At 37.4% G+C, this 16591-nt stretch overlaps 5 protein-coding genes across 5 annotated transcripts; all 5 read right to left on the bottom strand.

Annotated features, from left to right (window-relative positions):
• Positions 1–179: 179 nt before the first annotated feature.
• LOC148770804 (DDB1- and CUL4-associated factor homolog 1-like) lies at positions 180–1044 on the bottom strand. Its single transcript, XM_088818073.1, has one exon. It carries the CDS (start codon positions 924–926, stop codon positions 459–461), a length of 468 nt encoding a protein of 155 aa, XP_088674199.1. The 5' UTR covers positions 927–1044; the 3' UTR covers positions 180–458.
• An 8-nt stretch (positions 1045–1052) lies between these two features.
• Positions 1053–3140, bottom strand: LOC148770803 (DDB1- and CUL4-associated factor homolog 1-like). The gene is made up of 5 exons (XM_088818052.1): positions 2841–3140; positions 2632–2742; positions 2437–2555; positions 1146–2343; positions 1053–1064 (listed from the first exon to the last, which is right to left on the bottom strand). The coding sequence occupies exons 1-5, from the start codon at positions 3138–3140 to the stop codon at positions 1053–1055; spliced, it is 1740 nt and encodes a 579-aa protein (XP_088674178.1).
• On the bottom strand, positions 2990–3977 carry LOC148770802 (DDB1- and CUL4-associated factor homolog 1-like). The gene is made up of 2 exons (XM_088818074.1): positions 3501–3977; positions 2990–3408 (listed from the first exon to the last, which is right to left on the bottom strand). The coding sequence occupies exons 1-2, from the start codon at positions 3975–3977 to the stop codon at positions 3217–3219; spliced, it is 669 nt and encodes a 222-aa protein (XP_088674200.1). The 3' UTR covers positions 2990–3216.
• A 209-nt stretch (positions 3978–4186) lies between these two features.
• Positions 4187–5540, bottom strand: LOC148770801 (uncharacterized). The gene is made up of 5 exons (XM_088818072.1): positions 5442–5540; positions 5224–5340; positions 4941–5131; positions 4687–4809; positions 4187–4605 (listed from the first exon to the last, which is right to left on the bottom strand). The coding sequence occupies exons 1-5, from the start codon at positions 5523–5525 to the stop codon at positions 4197–4199; spliced, it is 924 nt and encodes a 307-aa protein (XP_088674198.1). The 5' UTR covers positions 5526–5540; the 3' UTR covers positions 4187–4196.
• Positions 5541–8422: 2882 nt separating this feature from the next.
• On the bottom strand, positions 8423–16248 carry LOC105966995 (DDB1- and CUL4-associated factor homolog 1-like). Its single transcript, XM_088818071.1, has 14 exons — positions 15884–16248; positions 14818–14896; positions 14600–14716; positions 14364–14503; positions 13986–14253; positions 13790–13887; positions 13253–13679; positions 12267–12785; positions 12009–12188; positions 11639–11923; positions 11424–11537; positions 11170–11285; positions 9774–10989; positions 8423–9129 (listed from the first exon to the last, which is right to left on the bottom strand). Exons 1-14 carry the CDS (start codon positions 16099–16101, stop codon positions 8521–8523), a joined length of 4386 nt encoding a protein of 1461 aa, XP_088674197.1. The 5' UTR covers positions 16102–16248; the 3' UTR covers positions 8423–8520.
• Between the last annotated feature and the right edge of the window lie 343 nt (positions 16249–16591).

Below are 16591 nucleotides of genomic sequence, written 5' to 3'. Positions count from 1 at the left end.
ATTAGGCTTGTGTAATGGGGGACTTTTGACAAATAATCCCTAGATTCAAAGAACGTAATTAAGGTGATTCGTGTATTTTTAACCGAACGAGCTCCAATTAAATGACCACAATCCACTAAATAATTCAGCTCTACACAAAAAATAACAATCAAGTCCCCCAACATCCGATGAGCGGAATATAATCAAAAGTATAGAGACGAACATATTTTTGTTTCGATAAAAAAATTCTAAATTTAAGATTTTTATTCACCAATTCATAACGTATACATAAAATGTTAATCCAATTTTGATTTATGAACATATTTCAGAAAAATAAATAAACAACAACAACATTTTCTCTATAAATTTTAAAACTCCCTCTCTATAAATTATAAAATAAATAATAAATAAATAACCCTATAATCTAATTTTGGCCTTTACATTTTTCACCACTGATATCATGCCACCTGTCCTCAGAATTAATCTTCGTCTTCAGAGCTGCTTTCTGATTCATCATTATCACTCTCAACTTCCTCCTCCTCCTCCTCGGTAACATCCCAATCAGTATCCTCATCTTCCTCTTCGCCGCCGTCACCCCACCGCTCTCCATCACCGTCGTTCCGATTCAGATGCATCTCCAGAAGCGAGGACGCAACTTCTCTCTCCTCGCTACTCAACGCCGCCGCAGATCCGCCGCCGATCCGCTCCGGCCGGCCGATTTCGTAAACCCTAGCCGTAGATCGGCGGTCGATTATGCTGTTCATGGCAACCACGCCGACGTAGGAATCCGTCGGCTCCGTCGCGAAATCCAGCACGCAGCGCTCCGCCGGAATCGTCGCGATGTCGGAGTAGCTCATGCCGTCGACCGTGCGGAAAGCGGAGACGAAATCGTTCCTCATCCGGCGAGCGTCGAACGCTGACGTCACGTAATCGATGTTCCTCCTCATGATTGCGTAGATGACGTCACCACCGGAATTGAATTTAATCGTCGTCCGATCCAGTGAAGGTACGCTTCTGAGAAGCTTATAGTTTCGGAGATCCCACACCTCCGAGTTTATAATTACCTGTTCAGATCAATTATTTTCCTTTAATTAATATACATTTCATAAATTTAAAAAAATAAAAGAAAAAAGATTTGTACTTAATTTAATTTATTTAATATGTACCTCATTTCCAGCAGGATGAAAGCCACCACCACCAAAATCAGTGTACCGCTCAAAGTGGTGAATCGGTTTTACATCTCTGCAATCCCACAAAGCTCCATCCCAAAGAAGCATAGATTTCGTTGCGGCGAAGTGAATTTGTGAATTCGCATTTGCCTGATCATCTAAATATCTTGTGTTTTCATCTTTGAGCATCAGATTCAGCTTACACGTCTCGATATCGAACAAATAAATCTTGCGCTGAAACGTTTCCATCGGTACTGCACCGAACAAAGCACCGCAGTTACTGAACTGCGCGCGTCTGATTCTTCCAAACAAATGCACCGGACCATGTGAAAGTGAAGATTTGCTCCATAAGCAAACGTGATCCGAGCTCGACGAAAGAAGAAGTTGAGCCCCGTTTTTATAATGAGACTGCAAAAGAGTCAATTGAGATCGATGACTAGCGGAACTTTCCGCCACGCTTTTGCTTCCACCATTATAATCGAAAATTTTCACTTTACGAGAACGTCCACCCGTTGCAATTTGAGAAGAATCTCCGAGGAAAGCCATACTAGTTAGAAGGGGCTTTGATTCGTCGCCGAAGGTTTTTCTCAGTCTGAATCTACTGTACTTAAATTTTTGATCGTTGCGGTTTGCATCAAACCCTTCACAAAGACTAGTATATTCACGTGCGCCGATCCTTGCTGTCACGTTATACGAAGAATCGGGACACTGTTTTGGCTCCGGGCAGGAATGACGGTGCAAGAGTGAAAGTGGGGGCAATGTCGTAATTGGAGCTGAGCATCGGTCATGTTGCTGCTTCAAATATTGAATGACGAGTGAATGTAACGTGATTCTCTCAGGGGTAGAATCATAATTGGGCTTGACTCGTCTTTCTGGTGGTGCAGTCTCGTTCAACTTTCGCTTCATCGGTACAACTGAAGTGGATGATAATGGCGGCTCTTGTGCATTTTCGAAAGATGAAATACATCTTTGTGAACGGTCCTTCAGTTTGATTTTGAGCTTTGATTTACAATGTGAAGTGTTTTTGGATTTCTCGGAAAAGAATCCACCGGGAGAAACTCGAGAAGGCCATTGCATCTTTACTTCCGTAGATTTTGGGGCAGATTGTGATAAGTTAGCGTCTTCAAAAAGTGCAGCTGCACTATCTGCTAGGCCCACTTCTTGAAGATACTCATGCATGAGGAGCAGAAGTTCTCTAACATATATTCACATCATTTCAGACAAGGTATTATAGAAGATTGTTTTCTTCTCTATATATAGAAAAAGCTGAATATTTTCGATCGGTTACCTATTATTGTAACTGATGGGAGTTGCAGCAGCAATGGCGGCTCTTTCGATGCAACTAGCAGTTGTCCTTACAGCATCGTTCGCCGCTAAAGTGCTTGCCTTTGCGCAATTAGTTACCACCTTCAGATTAATGAACAACTTTATCAGTATGAATGTAGTCTTCAGTAATGTATATATATATATAAGTGATGCTTACCGCGATTAGCTCAACAGTTACTTGGGCAAGCTCTGCTTCCCACATATTATGCTCACCACTAGAGCTTTGTTTTCCGGAATCTCGAGTAAGTTCCGATACTTTTTCCGCTACCTGAAATAGACAGTCAAAAACGAAAACTTTGTAACTTTTTTTTTTTTTTTTTGTTAAATTGAATAAAAGTTTATATTCGAGTGACAATGATTACTGACCCCAAGCTTTAGTAATATATCCGCGATTTCATTATCTCTGGCTAAACCAAGAAAGACTCGGCATATCAGAACACGGAGGGATTTAAATTTCCGGGGTTGAAGAAGCTGAATAAGAGCTTTTATTCCCTTGTTTGCATGAACAGCTTTTCGAGCTTGTCGATATCCTTGTTCTAGCTTCTCTCGTTCAGCGGAAGCTTGCTGATGTGGCACAATGGCTGCATTTGATTCGCCGGTCATCGATTGAGGAGGGCAGACGAGATTTATCAACAGATGTAGCGCCGGCTCAGCACCCTTGAACATATTTGTCACAAGAAATGTGCAGTTATTGGGAAATTAATTAGCAAACCGAAAAGAAAAAAAAAGAATGTAATAATAATTAAGAATCGAGATCATATACCTCTGGTTTAACGTCGGCTGGGGTCATTATTGCATCCAATATAACAGCCATGCCGACTCGACCATCGCTTACTGTTGCGTTTATTATTGTTCCACGGCTGTATGGAATTAAAGTTACGATTTGCAATACACCGAATACGTGTGGAAGCAAATCTTGTAACCTATATGTGTTCTGTAAAACAAAAAAAGAAATTTATATATATACATACTGAAAGAATAAATATACATGCAGAAAATGGAAATTTCAACAATACTAAATCAGACCTGGCACATCTCCAACACGGTAATATGACCTTCCAAACGTAAGAATTCGTCGACGGCGTGCCAGCTCGTCGCCCTTGCAAAAGCGGGTCCCACTTTCTGATCCTTTTGAATTTTACGAAACACAACGTCCAATGCCTCGTTACTTAAGTCGAGTTGTCTATACGAAACCCTAGCTTTCGAGACGTGCGAAATGGAATCGACAAACAAGTGGAGGTGTGCTTTCATGTACCGGTGCAGTGCAGTGCAAGTACAGTGGGCTTTGTTCTTATTGGAAGCATACTCTTGAAGATGACAAAGAAGCTTTCGCAAACCATCCTTTCTGTCGAATGCTTCGACGAACGCACGGAAAGAAAACGCGGACGAGATGAATAAACCGGCATTTTGGCTCGATAAATCATTCCGACACTCAAGAAGCTCCAAAGCCAACTCGACAACTGTTTCGATGACGTTTGAAGGAAGATCGCACACGTGCTCCATTATGCCCTGCAAAAAAAAAAACATAAAAACATAGTATGGTGTCAAACATTTGCTCACAGATCAAGAAAACCAATAGGTACACATGATTACAAAAAAAAAAAGAAAAAACGAACTTAGAAAATTACGAAAATACCGTTGTTAAATAATTAAGAGTGATAAAGGGCAAAAATGAAAAAAAAAATGATCTTGAATATACTAAAAACCGGAGATATAAAAAAATTATGCGAAAACAATTACCTTAAAGTTATTAATGGCGAACAAGAGCAAAGAGAGACTGAAAAACGTTTGCTTATTTCTCGGAACGTCAACAACTCTCTGCATGCCACCACGGTCAACGAATAACGTTACAAATTTTCGATGAGCCGCAAAGTGACCGACTACCTTCAAAACATCGAGCAAGTATAGTATACTTCTCGATAACGGTACACCCTCGCCAATTTTCACAGATTTCCTTAGTAACTCTATGGAAATATCAACCGCCTTCTCATGAAGAAGAGGTTCGATACTCTCGATGCGCTTCCCCATAACCGTCAGACACTTAACACATGCTTTCTCCCTTAGCTGTGTAAGTGAATCGAAGCTTGCTATGTAAACTTCACCGATATCGGTTTTCGGCATAGTTAACTTCCTACAAAACGCGAAAAAAAAATAGTTGATAAGAATCTAGATATATATATTGAGTGAATAAATTAAATGATCATGTATGTACCATATTAGAGCAGCATCAAATGCAGTCTTTTTTACTTCGCCCAAAACCCCACTTCGTAAATATTGCATTAGCATAACCGGCAATCCGTACGTTGTTAAGGCATCTTTCATTCGTAGGCACCCACTAAAAATTTCGATAAAACAAAAATGTTAGAAAAAAACCCACATAACAAGACTATACAAATAGTGAAAAATATAAATTATATATAGAAAAAATTAATAAATAAAATTAAATTAAAGGGATTAAGAACATACAAAGTCAAGCATACGGAAAGAAGAGCAACGGAGTATGTGTGCAATATTTCGACATCTAATATTTGCCGTATCGTTTCAATATTCTCCAATTTGAGATGAGCACCGGAATTTCTTTGTGGCTCGTTCATCGACCAGCCTAAGAAATTATCAACAACGTCGTCTTCGAATATATGCGGTTTTTGTATCCCTTTCTGCGTAAAAATGAATATAAACATGTTAAATAAATAAATGATTAATGGAGTGTATAATATAGCAGCTAAAAATTGTGGCAATAAATACGTACCATCCAAACCAGCGAGCAATTGAAAATAAGGCGTACAGTAGCCGCGTTTACGGATTTAGAATATCTTCTATCGGTCAGAAACTTGAAAGATATCAATCGAAAAAACACGTCGTTCTTCTGCATGCATTAAAAAAAATTAGCAACGAATTAAAGGGGTTTGGGATTAAAGAGTGAAACCAGTTGGTGTATTTAACAAAGGAAGAAAATACGGAAAGTACCCGAATAAGATTCCAAATGCATCCAAGATGATCATGAGAAGAGCTGCTGCAATTATTTGTCGAGGAACGATCTGCGTCTGTCATGTAACTATATATCCGGAAAAAAAAAACGAAAATGTACAGTTAGCCAAAAAAATGTTTGAAGAACAGTAATTAATTAGGTCATTTCTGAATTAAAGCCCTAAAACCTAAAACGAATAGAAACACGGCGTCGACTATATTCACTACCCTAAATGGAAATAAATCGAGAAAGTATAGAAATGAGATCGATCGGCTTAAGAACAAATGCATTAAATTACATCATCTTCTTAAAATAAATTCATTAAATTCTTTACTTATCCTTAATTATAGTTGGCGCGATTTATTCGGTTTTCCGTTTACCGTCAGCGATTAGATTTAGCTTCGAGTATAAAATGCATCATAAAATAATAAAGAACTAGCTAGATCTGAGTTTCTCAGCTTCTCTTCTTGAAAATGAATAAATCATAAATAAACATATACATAGGGCAACAAAAGTGGTACCTTGCATCAAGAGACTCAATAATGGTGGAAAGAGCATGAAGCACAATGGGGTTAGGGTTTTCTGCGTTTTCTGTTATTTTATCCATTAACGACTTTGCTCTACTCATCACACCCTCGATTTCCTCCCAGCCACCACCCACTCGATTCTCCGCCAGCTCAGCTACCTTCACCTTCACGCCGGCGCCGGCGCCGCCGTCGGCGGAGGAGGACTGTGGCACAGCCTCGAATTCCCTGGCAGCATCCATTAATTTAATGCTAGTAATTACTATTTACTACTCACAGAAAAATTGTGTAGTAAATTCTAGTCTCTCTCTCCGAATACGTTTACAGCTGTGTGTGTGTGTGTGATTTTAGAGTGCTGATTTGGTCGTATTTATAGGTGTTTCCGACGGTGGGGGGTGGGGTGGGGGTGGGTGGGGGGTGGCGTGTAGAATTACTGCACAATGGCCACCTTTTTTTTCTTTTATATTTCATATTACATTTGGCGCTCTATGGGCGATGATTACAATGCTGATTTTGTGGACCCCACATGAACAATTTTTTTTTGGGTAAACTCCACTTTATCCCCTCGTACTCTGTCCGAAAATCACTTTACCCCCTTGTACTCTCAATTTCATCGATTTAACCCCTGTACTTGTACAATTTTCCAATACAACCCTTCTCCGTCAACTTTTTTCGATTTTGACTCTGATGCAGTTTTGCCAGAGTCAAAATATTGACTTCTTTCGATTTTGACTCTCGAGTTTAGAAAATAGAAAGTTTCACACATTCATATATTTTTCTTTTTGCACTGGGTGGAATCCATCAATTTTTGGTTCTTGATTTTAACTAAGTTAGGGCTTCAATTTGGGAATATCTTGGAAGCGGAAGTGGTGAGAGAAGAAATAACGACAATATTGACGGAGAAGAAACGACGTGCTATTGCCAATTTTGTAATTTACAGAGTTGACCAACGGCTTCAAAGTCAAAATCGAAAAAAATTGACGGAGAGGGTTGTATTGGAAAATTATACAAGTACAAGGGGGTAAATTGATGAAATTAAGAGTACGAGGTGGTAAAGTTATTTTTGGGCAGAGTACGAGGGGTAAAGTGAAATTTACCCTTTTTTTTTTTTAAACATTAAAAGTAGTATTAAAAATATTGTTCAACAGTCTTTACTATTTTTGAGAATTGGATAAAGTTTCAGACAAAAATATACTACTACTTTTAGTAATTAAACTAGTATATTTTTTTTCAATTCATTAATCTGGCTTGATTTAGACACAATCTTATATTATTTGCAGAATGTTTGAATAATATTTTGTGATTTATATATTTTTTAATTACCATTTTGTGTATTAAAATTTCATATTAGATACTAGGAATTGATTTATTATATTATGATACATTATTACGTAGGAAGTCTAGTCAATTTAGACTAGATTTTTGAAATTAACACTTTGAGTCAATGTAATCAATCTTATAAGGATAGCATCAGATTAATAGCATGTTTTAATTCAGATGATATCAGCATATGACATCATCATCCCCAATTTACAAGTCATCATGTGCAAATGGCCCAATTCAGTAGTTAATTGATAATAGTAATGGGCCCAATTAACAACTATTTCCACCTACCAATTAGTAGTCCAAATACGTTGATTAGTAAAATTTAATTTCGCTGAAATTTAAAAATCAATGTCGACCCGACGTTTGTTTGTGGATCGGCTGATGGTTAACAACCGAATTTTTGGTTCCGAAATAAGTTGGTTGACTGGTATATCAGTCACCTAGTTCATTTTCAAAAATCAAATTTTGGAGTAAAAAGTATTCAAATTATGTCCAGTGTAACGTGCCATCATCTTTATCAATTCAAAATAATTAATTGTAATTCGAAAAAAAAAAAAAAAAAACAAAAAAGCAGTTCCAAAATTAAAATTAATTCTAAACATGCACATTATGTCATAATATCACAGTTTCATAGCCCATAATCAATCATCACTTCATAACAATTAAAAACAAATTAACAAAAAGTAATATTAAATTATAAATTATAATAATAAAATAAAAGATTATTAATATAATTAGTTCATCGATAATTATCAGTTAATCAACTTTTTATGATATTAGAAACCATGAACCACCCCAATTATATATTGGGTTGATTGAAATATTCGACCGATCTAACGGATTATTTAGAAACAATATTCGTACACAAAATACATATTTCATACTCAAAATATGCACATACACTGTGCAGTTTGCTCACGAAATATATGCACAAACATAGCGCACACGAATGACGAAACACACACAGGGCACGCAAATTTTTAGTGTGAAAAATATTTGGATTTTGTCCAAAAAGGCGAAAACAATCCACAAGGAGAAATTCGAGATGAAGATTGCATTTGTACTCAGATTTTGTCAGAACAATTGAATCATATCATATCAAAACTATTAAACTAAAGTTTGTTTCTTACTGTCAGTAAAACTGTAATAGTATACACTATAAAATTATTACATTTTCCACCACTAAAAATTAAAATACACTTGCTATAGCCCCTAAGAAATGTTCTCATTAATTATCTTCATCTTCACTTCTGTAGATATTCAAAGACAACTCACTCCCACTCTCATATTCTTCGTCTTCATTCACGGTTTCCTCGTAATCGTTCCCTTCCGATTCTTCATCATCTTCGTCCAATTCAACCGTGTGTAGATCATATTCCGCATCTCTGTTTCGATTCCGGTTCTGTCGGTTCTGGTTCCGATTCCAGTTCCGATTCCGATTAAACTGTAGACCGTAATCACCATCACTGGGATTATTTCTCTCACCGACATCGTATATCCTAGCCAATGATCCCTTCATATCACCATCGTTATCCATCGCGATCAATCCCACGAAGGAATCGGTCGGTTCGGTGGCAAAATCGAGCACGCACCGCTCGATTGGGATAGTAGCAATGTCGGTGTAGTTTAGAGCGTCTACTGTGCGGAAAGCCGAAAAGAGATTGTGCTTCATCCGGCGAGGGTTTACTGCCGACTTGAAATCCGAGCGGTCTCTCCTCAAGATTGCGTATATTACGTCACCGTCACTGTTGAATTTGATTGTCGTCTGGTGCAAGGAGGGCACGGTTCGGAGAATCTTGAAGTTTCGAAGATCGCACACCTCGGAGTTTATAATGACCTGTTGTAAAAACATTCGTCGTGTAAATTGTCAACAAAAATATATTTTCTTTTACCAAAACTAAGGGTGAAAATCGGACTGATCATTTTTTTTTGAAAGTGGAAAACTAATTCCAGCTTCGTACCAAAACAAATTAATGAAAAAATAATGAAAATTGAAATTTCGGAAACTGGAATATCAAAAAAAAAAAAATTGAAATCGGAAATTTTCGGATTGGAATAGACGAAATTCGGATTAAGAATCACATGGACTGGAGGAGGAAGAAGTAACATGTAATTGAAAATACATACTAATAATGATATATATTGTAAGTGTAATTTTCGAAAAATAATCATTTTTTTTGGAAATAAAAGTGGAATCTAATATGTATTCGAATTCCAATAAAAAAGATTTAAAAAATCAGAAACGAGCGGATTGAAAAAGAAAGTTTCAAAATCATTTTTTATTTAACGAGTTATGTGAAAATTCAAAATTTCCGTTCCAATTTTTACCCCTACTAAAAACTCGTCATTAAGTATGTACGCCGGAAAAAAAAAAAATGGGAAGCATGATAGGATTGGAGACTAAATGCAATAAATTAAACTCCCGTTTTTTGAAGTAAATATGTAAAAGGGAAACTATTAACCTCTACTCTACGTACGTACCTCATTCCCAGCAGGATGAAAGCCCCCGCCACCGAGGTCGGTAAATTCTTGAAAGCGGTGAATCGGCCTCGTACTTCTAGAATCCCACAAAACTCCTTCCCAAAGAAGCATATTCCTCAACGGGCCGAAGTGAATCTCGCAATACGGATTTTCGTGACGAATTACGCTACTATCCGTGTCATCGACAAGGCTCGTATTCAAATTCAACGTCTGAACATCGAACAAAAGAATCTCATGCGAAGAAGAATCCGACGGCAACGCCGCGAATAAGGTACCGTGACTGTCGAACCGTGCGGCCTTAACTCCTTCAAATGTATGTGCCGCAAACGAAGATCCATCCCACAAGCAAACTTCATTGGAAGTTGACGAGAGAAGAAGTCGCGAGTGAGAATGCAAATGCGTCACGTCGGAAGTATGGCAGACGGAGCTCTCGCACACCGTGGCGCTGCTTAAGTCGAAAAATTTTAGCCTCCTGGAAAACCCGCATGCGGCAACCCTAGTAGGATCTTCTATAAAAGCGATGCTGGTCAAACACGACTTGTCGACTTTGTCGTATAGAGTTTCCCTATGTCTGAATCTACTGTAGACAAATCGACGGTCCTTGCGACTTACGTCTATACCCCCGTAAGCAGTTCCAACCACTTCGCATCTCCTAAGCCTTGCTGTCATGTTCGTCGGCGCGTCTAGGGTTTGTCTCGGTTCGGGGCATGCATGGGGGTGAAGCAGCGAGAGCGGGGGTAAAGTCGTAATTGGAGCCGAGCATTTGGAATGCTGCAGCTTCAAATACTCGACCATCACAGAATCTAACGTGAGCCGCCTTTCAGAGCCAATCTCGTTCGAGTGCGTCAACTTGCGCTTTTTTGGCCGCAATATTTCGATGTCCGATTCACCGTCGGATTCCGGAGTGCGGATTATTAGTGGTGGCGCTTCTTCCGATTCTAAAGATTTCGATTTTCTTGGAGTATCCTTCAATTTAATTATAATCTTTGGAAGTGTCGACGGTTCATTTTTTCTCGAGACGGGATGTTTCTGATTTGAAGATGAAGAGCCTTCGGATTTATCGGGGAAGAATCCGGAAGGAGTACGCCCACACGGCAATTGAATTTGTTCTTTGGAAGATTGGAAATCTGTCAATTTAGCCTCTTTGCTAACTATAGCTGCACTTTCCGGTAAACCCGATGCTTCAAGGTGCCCGTGGATAAGTACAAGAAGTTCCCTGAAATTTCGAACGGACGAATTCCCGACAATTAAACACACATTATAAAAAGATCACAACACATGCATGAGTAAACTTTAAAAATTAAAAAAAATTCAAATCCCGTTACAAATGGGGAAAGTACGAACTTTCCCAACGAGGGTTGGTATATATGCATGAATAAACTAGAATTTTAGTTGCCTTGGATTATAAGTAATCGGAGTTGCTTCGACAATGGCAGCTTTTTCAATACGCCTCAAAGGTGGGGTAAAAGCATCGGCAGCTACAGTGCTTGCGCACCCCGAATTCGTTGTGACCTTCAAACAATATTTTTTTATAAAATTAATAAACATCGAACAAATACACGTACCTCACCAAATCGCAATAATTTAAACAATTACGCGCATATCATGCCTTGTAATATAATTAATTTTGTTGTGAATAATTCTACTTACCGATATTAGCTCAATCGTCAGTTGGTCAAGCTCTGCATGCCATTTATTATGCTCATCAACGCCGGAGCTCTTTCCTCCCAAATCCCGATTGATTTCTAACAACCTTCTGGCCAACTGAAATAGAATATTCAAAATGGAAACTGTGTACGAATTAATAATTAATTGTAAGTAAAGTAATTGCGGAAATGAATAAATTATTTCAAGCGGATAACGACCTCAAGCTTCGATAATGTACGCGCAATGGAATTGTCTTTGGCTAAACCGAGAAGGACTCGGCATGTGAGAACACGGCGACGCACAAGATCGGCTTGGGATGTGAATATCCGACTTTCGAGAAGCCGAAGGAGAATCTTTATTCCGTTATTTTCACGGATAGATTCTCTTGCTAGACAACAACATTTTTCCATGTCGGCTATTGCCCGATCTTTAAAATCGTCTTCCGGGATGAATGGAGGAGGGCAAACCAGATTTACCAACATATGCAATGCTGGATCCACAATCTGACATTTTCACGAGAAGGGAAATTGAAAAAATATATATAATATATATATAAATATAAAATGAAATCAAGTTTGCGGAAAATACCTCCGGTCCAAAATTAGCTGGTGTATTTATTACATCCAAAACTACAGCTATAGCAGCTCGGCCATTGCTTAACGTTGCATCTATGATATCACTTCGAATACACCGAATCAAAGTCAGTATACGCAATATTTCGATGATATATTGAAGAGAACCTTGTAAAGTACGTGTTAATTGCGAGGCCTACAAAGCAAATAAATATATATTAGGGAAACATGTGATATATGCAGAAATCGAAATTTCGACAATATTGAATCAAACCTGGCACAACTCAAGCAAAGTGATATGACCATTTGATCTTATGAATCTGTAGGCAGAGGGCCAACGGCAGTAGATAAATGTGGCACCCAATTTTTCATCGTTCCGTATTTGACGAAACAGAGAGTCAAACGCCTCGTTGCTTGCGTTAATTGGCTTATACGGTTCCCCACTCGAGACGCTTAGAATAGAATCCACAAACAGAAGCAGATGTGTTCTGATATATTGGTGGAGTGCGGCACAAGTCTCGTGAGCAGTCTGTGTCTGTCGATAGGTGAGTGGTGTCGAAGCGCCGGATGTTACTGAAGCGGAATAATGCAAATAATTAACCAATTTCTCCAGACCGTCGTGCGCGTCGAACGCGTCGAGTACCGCTCTATAGCTGAAAGCGGACGTTAGAAATGAAGAAACATCTGCCCTTGCTATGTAGTATTCGTGTTCAGACTCGAGAATTTCAAAAACCAACTCAACAACCTGCCGGATAACGCTTGAAGGGAGATCGCAGAGACATCTCATCGTACTCTGTGAAATATGTTATGGTGTGAGACAACAAATAGTATAACAAAAAATACTAGGGGTGGAAATTGGACGGATCTAATCGAAAAGTAAAAAAAAAAATTAATTTAGAAAGTGAAAAAATAATTTGAATTTATTCCAAAAAAAATCATAATAACCAAAAAGCGGAATTTCCGAAATTGGAAAAAAAAAAACTTGTTCGAGAATCAAAACAATTCTTATCGGGATTTGAAATTTCCATTTGTAATTTATATTATAAAATACATAATAACATTATTACAAGTGTAACTTCCGAAAAAAACTTGGAATTTTCAGATCATCGGAAACTAAAATCGAATCGAAAACCGGAATCTAATATATATTCCAATTCCATTCCTAGAAAAAACTGCCAATAAATAACATAATCAAATCAACCTATACGCATGAATTGCACTTGTAAAATCGATGACACAACTGAAAAAAAACATAGTTACCTGAACCCGAGTAACGGTGCATAAAAAGGAAGACAAACGATGAAACGATCGAGGAATTCTCGGACCAGCCAGCAATTTCTGGAGGCCACCGTTATCCAAAAACAACACCATGAACTTCTCGTGTTCGGTCAATTCGCAGACGAGCTTCAAAATATCATGCCAAAAGAGCTTATAATCATTCGATCCATCGTCTGTCCCGACACATTTCTGCACTAGAGCCAGGCACACGTCGACCGCCTTCTCGTGAAGGAGAGAGTCTAGAAAGTCGACATCCTTCCACAGAATCAAAAGACACACAAGCGACTGGATACAGAATTTCTCCCTAAGCTTCGAAAGCGAATCGGCGTCCACGAAGAAAAAATTGCCGACATCTTCGTCAATTTCAGGGTTTGAATGATCCCAATCACCTTCAAAATAATTTAAATACCTAGAAATGCAAAACTTCACGTGAGAATCTAGATTAACGTAATAAATGATCAAGAGTTTTAACATGTTAGTGAAATGTATCATTTAATATTAATATCTTTAGTATCAAACCTCGAGAGAGCAACAGCATTAAAATCATCTATAAGCGCCGATGCAACCTTATAAGCAGCATACGCTGCAACGTTTTCGTCATTCGTCTTTCGATACTCCTACAAAATTAGGGGAAAAAGAGTCATTCGTATAAACTATCGATTTCAAAAGTGAATATTTTTTTCAAAACAATAAATCGATAATAATATAAACTCGCCTCGAAAGCAGCGCTCTTAACAACTTCAGCAGCAGCAACACCAGCAGCACTTATGTCTGCTTCGGATGACTTGGAAGCTCTCGCTTCAGCTTCGGCAGCTCTGGCGGATTCCTTTACCAAATCGGTGATGTCCTTATTTCCGACTTTCGATAAACTAGCCTTCTTTTCACTTGTGCTACTTGCCGCGCACAAAACCTCAATGCGTAGTATTTGCATTAACTTAGCTGGCAGTCCAGACGTTAAGAAACGTTCCGCTGGTTCGCTGTCGCTGAAGTTCAAGAGAGAATGTTATAACAAACAAGAGAGCAGCAAACACATAATCATAAAAACGTAACGGACAATTAAATAATAATAAATAAAAATGGATTAAGACCGTACCAAACCAAGCATAGAGTAAAAACTCTTGAAAGAGCCCCGATTGAATATGTTCGCAACGTTTCTAATTCCAACGTATCGGGTGTCGTCTCATCCATCACCCAACCTCCGATTATATCTAGAACGTCGTCTTCAAGCTGATACTGTATCCAATGTGTTAAAAGTTATAAATATATGTTGTAATGAAAGAAGAAAAAAGAACAATATAATTGATTGCATTCAAAATATGGTACACTTACCAACCAACTCGGCAAACAGCTGAAAACGAGCCTTGCGGTGGCTGCCTTTGCCGAAACAGAATATCTTCTATCGGTTAGAATTTTTGACGATATCAACTGGAAAAATGCATCGTTCTCCTGCATGAAGAGGAAAGAACGTAAAACCCGATTTAATTAGTAACAAATTTTCTATTAAAAAAAAAGGTTGGCATGTTTAGCAAAGGAAAAAACACATGTACCTTAATAAGTTCCATAATACGTCCAGCGTTACCGAGAATGCTAGTAAATGTTGAGGATTGACCTTGATCGTTCGTGTATCTAAAATATCCAAAAATAAACAAGATGAAAACTAGTTACTATAATAATAATAAAACAAAAATTTAAAAAAAAAAGAGTTTTTTTCTCTTAGATCGTCATGCGAACAATTACGCAAGAAAAGACACGTAAACACCGAAGATGAAGGTTTTTCATTTGTACTCCTATAGACAACAAAGTATATATGTGTCGTTTATTCACTCTTTATTTCCTTTATTTTTTATTTTTGATTTTTGTTTTTATGTTGGTATTTACGTTGAAAAGTGAATTAAAAAAGGCACATAACTTGAAACAAACATAAATATGACGTCGACCGACTATTTTCTCGACCCCACAAAAATCATTTATCATCATAAATCCCCTTTAAATGGAAATAAATAATCGAAAAGTACAAACTCTCTTTCGAAAACGCCACGTGTTCCTATATATGTACCTACAAGAACGAGACACGTGCACAAGAGAAAACTCCACAAATGTCGAAAAAACGAGCTAAGAGAACGCGGGAAAGCTGCGGTCGGTAAATTATGTTTCTTTTCCGTAGTTCGTTAATTAAGATCTATACTTAATTGGACTTGGAGTTCCGTTTTTTCGGTTTTTTCGGTTTATGTTTTCTATCTTAATTAAGATCTCTTTTTTTTTTTTGATAAGAATGTTCACCAAGATCTCACTTCTACCATTTACATAAACACACATATAGTTAAATAAACTAATAGATACGATCTACAAGATATTTAAAAAAATTAACAAAAAAATTTAAAAAATAAGAAATTAACTGAATAATTTGGTTTTTGTGTAGATATTTTAAAAAAAAAATAACAAAAAAATCAAAAAAATAAAATTAAAACAAAATCAACACAAAAATCAAAAATGAAAAAAAATTAAAAATTAACTGAATTATCTGGATTTTGTGTAGATATTAGAAAAAAATAGAAAAAAATGAATTAAATTATGTGGATTTTGTTGCATGTAGAGAGCAACACAAGTTGATACCTTGATTCGAGAGATTCAAGGATAGTGGAGATAGCGTTGATTAAAATGGGGTTAGGGTTATCAGTATTTTCTGTGATTTTATCCATTAACGACTTCACTCTCGCCGTCAAAACCTCCATTTCACCATCCACTTCATTTTCCGGCAGCTCTTCCACCTCCATCACGACGGCGGAGGGTTCAGGCTGCGGCGGCGACTGAGTTTCCATTGGAAAATCCATCGATGCTTTTTGACTCAAAAGGAAAACAAATGATGCAAAAAAATTGAATTTACAATTACAGCTATTGAAATGAGATTTGTTTGGTGGATTTCTGTATTTATTTCACCTAGAAAACGTTTTCTGGGGGGCAAACGAAAAACTGCGAGTGTGAATGTGCTGTTGCTTTCTATATTTATAGTGTTTGGACACGTGTCCTAAAGTGAAGCATTTGTTTATTTTTATTATTTTATTATTTACTCTTTGTATATTCATTTTGCCGCTTTTTGACGATGATTCCTATGGAGATCTTTCTGACCCCACCCTAACCATTTTATTAAATAAATATATTGCATTAAATATTAAATTTAATTGGTTATTTATTTTCTTTATGTTTTTTCTTTCTTTGGATTTTATGATATAACAAGAAGTCAACACCAGTCAACAATCAATCTACTCTATTATATTTGACGTCTATAAAAATGCAAAATTTAGTCAAAATTGTTCGAATTTA

This window comes from Erythranthe guttata, chromosome 5 (assembly GCF_056151865.1).
Source record: "Erythranthe guttata isolate IM_541 chromosome 5, IM_541, whole genome shotgun sequence".
Lineage (NCBI taxonomy): Eukaryota > Viridiplantae > Streptophyta > Magnoliopsida > Lamiales > Phrymaceae > Erythranthe > Erythranthe guttata.
This window is presented reverse-complemented; position numbering and strand designations above follow the sequence as displayed.